Below are 3,682 nucleotides of genomic sequence, written 5' to 3' on the forward strand. Positions count from 1 at the left end.
AAACAATGGTAAAAACATACTTATATTTAAACTAAAGAACGATACTTAGAGGTTAGAAACGAAAATAATCATGATTAAATACCTCAATAACTTTCTCTTTCTTCTTCTGCTCCGCCTTTTTACTGGGAGCAGGTGCCTTTTTAGGTGGCATTTCATTCAAATTTTAATATTTACAAGCGTCAGATACAGAAAACCTAACAATGAGCTTTACATACGACAGAAATTTAATTCTGGATCATGGGCACGGGGCAAGGCAAATGCAACACATGGACATGGACGTATTCACCAAAATATATAATTCAATGAATTGGATCATGAAATACATAGAATAATAGTATACGATATGCACAATCTGTGTGAATGGTGAATAAAAAGCACAAATATATATAATTATAATAAACTATAAATACATTAAAATATGACTTAAATAAATATTTTTAAGGAAGTAATTCATCCCTTTTGCTAGTCTCGTTCTCATATTAAAATTTCAATTTTATTTATAAAAATTTAAATGACCTCTTTTAATATGAATAAAAATGATTTAAGAAACAAACTCTCAAATAACTTACAGATACGTTGAAAAAGAATTCAACTACATTTTTAATCAAAAGTGTTAAAAAATCATAGTTACATTAAAGTACATTAATTTCAATTTCACGTAATTTGTATGAGACCAGCTCTTCACATGTACAGTATAGGTATATCATTTGAAAATAGAATATAAGATGTAAATAATAATATACAAGATATTACATAGGGAACTAGTGAATGTACGTATATATAGTATGCTAACAATGCATGTATATTAAAGATACAGATAAATGAAGACACTGAGTAAAGGAAGAATTTGAACAAAATATTTGAATCACTCTTCTAAATCCAAATCATCTAATTCCTCTTCTAAGCCTTCTAAATCCTCTTCTTTAAATAGGTTCTCATTAATTGCTAGTGCAGTAGCTCCTTCACCAACGGTAACTGTTATAAGAAATGATTTATTAATATTGACATATTCGAGACAAATCATCTTAAAACAGTAGATCTTATCTATACCTGTCAAATTTTCATTATTCGTTTCAATATTATTTTTCAATCGGTCTACTTGAGCAACAGTTATTCCAGAAGTATCAATTTCACTAGCTTCGAATGCAAGCCTATCCATATCAAGTTCTCTGTATTCGACTTTTTCTTCAGTCTCATCATCTTCACGAACGTAACTAGATATTGCTTCGTCTCCATCGTCAATGCCTAAATACGTAATAAAGTTAATTCTATACCTGTGTTTGTCGTGTAATATATCTAATATTATAAAACACAATCGAGAAAGTACCATCTCCAGCTGCAAGTTCAGGATTGAAATAGAACATTTCTCTGCCGGATATACCGACTTGACGACCAGCTTTATAATCATTTCGTCTTCTTTCCTCATCTTTCAATGCCTGTTCTTTCTTTTCTTTTAGTTTTCTCTTTTTCCAAGCCAAGAAGGTCTCTAATGTTATTTTAGTCTAAAAATAATTTAACAAATTACTATATATAGCAGACACAAATATACTTAAAAAATTATACGAAATAAGTAATAAGATATGCAACCTTATGAAATAAAAGTTATTATAAGAAATGTAAATATAGATTGTAAGAAGTAAAACATCACAGAATTTAGAATATGACAAATGACCACTTTGAAATAAATAATTAAAGAATAAAATGATAGAAAAATATTAGGTCATAAAGAAATGCGTGTATTTTTACCTGACTTGGACCTAAATTAGCTCGTTCTTTCTCAATTAAATCTTCTAATGAAATTTCATCTTTTTTATCTTCTTTCTTCTTATCCTTTTTAAGAACAAAACCAGGAGGTAGTGCATGTCTGTAAATACATTTTTGTCCTGATGGACATTCCCAAAACCAGCCATACTTTGCTTTTTCAACCGCTTCAAGAAAGTGCTTACAAATCTGAAATTGAAATGGAATTAATTGTTTTCCATCTTTGAACTTAAGACAATAATAAATTAAACAATTGATACCAAAATTTTGTAAAGATACACTTACAATATCTGTAGTTGGACGAGTGCCACTTCCATGTTTTTTCTCTACAACTTCCTTTAATTTATCCTCATCCCATTTATCCATTGTATCAGTTTCCTTGTCATCATCATCTCTCATATCACAATACAATGACCGTTTCTCCGCTTTCCTTTCTATACTTAAATCGTGTGAAAATTTGCATTTCTCGCCTTTTGTACATTGTCCCTGTTTAAAAAACGCGCATACTACTGATTTGGGATCAGTTCCTATAAAAGACAAATAATAACTACTTAGAATCCTATATCCTCGTACAAATCGTACTGCCTTTAAAACAAAAGTTTACGTATATATTTTTTAGTAAGTGCTTCTTTATTCAATTTCGAACGTTTTCGTCTGAATGGTTTGAATAAGAAAAGACGATCAGATTTCATTTCCAAAGCTATTATATGTTTTGAATTTGTGCCGCCATATTTATGTTGTCATATCGTTTAACATTCGTATTAACCTGCAAATAAGTAAAATACATTTTCTATGTCAATATCATATAAATTAACTCTTTGGCCGGTATTAGAATTGTTGCTTATTCTTAAGATCGTCTTACTATCCCTGTCTATCTCATATTTCCAGTCTCTATCTTGTATAGGAAACAGGGACTTAAAATTCTTAAGGCGATCTTAAAAATAAGTAACAACTCTGAATACCGACCTTTGAGTACTATTTAAATCTCTGTTTATACTCGTGTTGCATGGAAAGGTTAGGATAAGTATTTCTAACACAGAAATAATTTGCGATTTATCTATTTATAATTGTATACATTAACTTTTATAGGAATACCGAGGAGCCACAAAAACAATCAAAATCTAGAAAGTCTGGCAAGAAAATTATGGGTAAACAAGATAAAAAAAGCAGTCAATGCTTAGTTCCAGACACAGAACGTAAGGCATCTGGTTGTAATTGGGAAATGTTTAGGAATTTACTTGACTCGACACCATTAAATTTAGATATTTGTGGTAGTATTAACAAAAATGGAAATCAAAAGTTAGAAAGAAAACATCTTTCTACATCAAATATGGATAACGTAGCACCAGTTATAGAAGAGAAAGTAGTTAATAGTAAGCAATGGACTGTGAAATGGTTGGTATAGGAGATGGAAGTGAAAATATGATAGCCAGGGTATCTATTGTAAACAAATATGGTGGTTGTGTTTATGATAAATATGTGAAGCCAAGAGAACCTGTTAAAGATTATAGGACTAAAGTTAGTGGTATAAGACCACATAATTTACAGAATGGAGAAAAATTTGAGGTTGTTCAAAGAGAAGTAGCAGAAATCTTAAGGGACCGTATTTTAATTGGACATGCATTAAAACATGATCTTGACGTATTGTATCTCTCTCACCCAAGACGAAATTTACGTGACACATCTAGATTTAAGAGATTTACACAATTATCAAAAGGAAATACGCCTAGTTTGAAGAAACTTAGCCAGGAATTACTAGGTAAAGTGATACAAACAGGAGAACACAGCTCTGTTGAAGATGCAAGAGCTGCAATGGAATTGTACATGCTCTTTAGAAATATATGGGAATCAGAATTCCATTCTAAACGATAATTTAGATTACGTGTAATGAATAATTCGTTTTATTTGAACTCTGCGAAAT

At 30.4% G+C, this 3,682-nt stretch overlaps 2 protein-coding genes across 2 annotated transcripts; one reads left to right on the top strand and one right to left on the bottom strand.

Annotated features, from left to right (window-relative positions):
* Positions 1-779: 779 nt before the first annotated feature.
* LOC108629546 (zinc finger CCCH domain-containing protein 15 homolog) lies at positions 780-2,548 on the bottom strand. Its single transcript, XM_026817396.1, has 6 exons — positions 2,528-2,548; positions 2,047-2,346; positions 1,747-1,950; positions 1,328-1,502; positions 1,051-1,245; positions 780-975 (listed from the first exon to the last, which is right to left on the bottom strand). Exons 1-6 carry the CDS (start codon positions 2,546-2,548, stop codon positions 866-868), a joined length of 1,005 nt encoding a protein of 334 aa, XP_026673197.1. The 3' UTR covers positions 780-865.
* LOC108629547 (RNA exonuclease 4) lies at positions 2,450-3,676 on the top strand. The gene is given in 4 exon segments (XM_026817395.1): positions 2,450-2,775; positions 2,851-2,957; positions 3,024-3,134; positions 3,137-3,676. Coding segments are annotated over 4 exon segments (723 nt in total). The 5' UTR covers positions 2,450-2,767; the 3' UTR covers positions 3,634-3,676.
* The last annotated feature ends 6 nt before the right edge of the window (positions 3,677-3,682 follow it).

Source organism: Ceratina calcarata, unplaced genomic scaffold, assembly GCF_001652005.2.
Source record: "Ceratina calcarata isolate Rehan_Ccalc_2016 unplaced genomic scaffold, ASM165200v1 scaffold574, whole genome shotgun sequence".
In the NCBI taxonomy this organism is placed as follows: domain Eukaryota; kingdom Metazoa; phylum Arthropoda; class Insecta; order Hymenoptera; family Apidae; genus Ceratina; species Ceratina calcarata.

Bases quoted from the DNA above. Each gene is read 5' to 3' on its own strand.
- LOC108629546 (XM_026817396.1), bottom strand. From the start codon at position 2,548: ATGTATTTTACTTATTTGCAG. The intron at 2,347-2,527 runs GTTAATACGAAT...TTTGTTTTAAAG, and splicing joins TGTATTTTACTTATTTGCAG to GCAGTACGATTTGTACGAGG. The intron at 1,951-2,046 runs GTAAGTGTATCT...TTTCAATTTCAG, and splicing joins CTCGTCCAACTACAGATATT to ATTTGTAAGCACTTTCTTGA.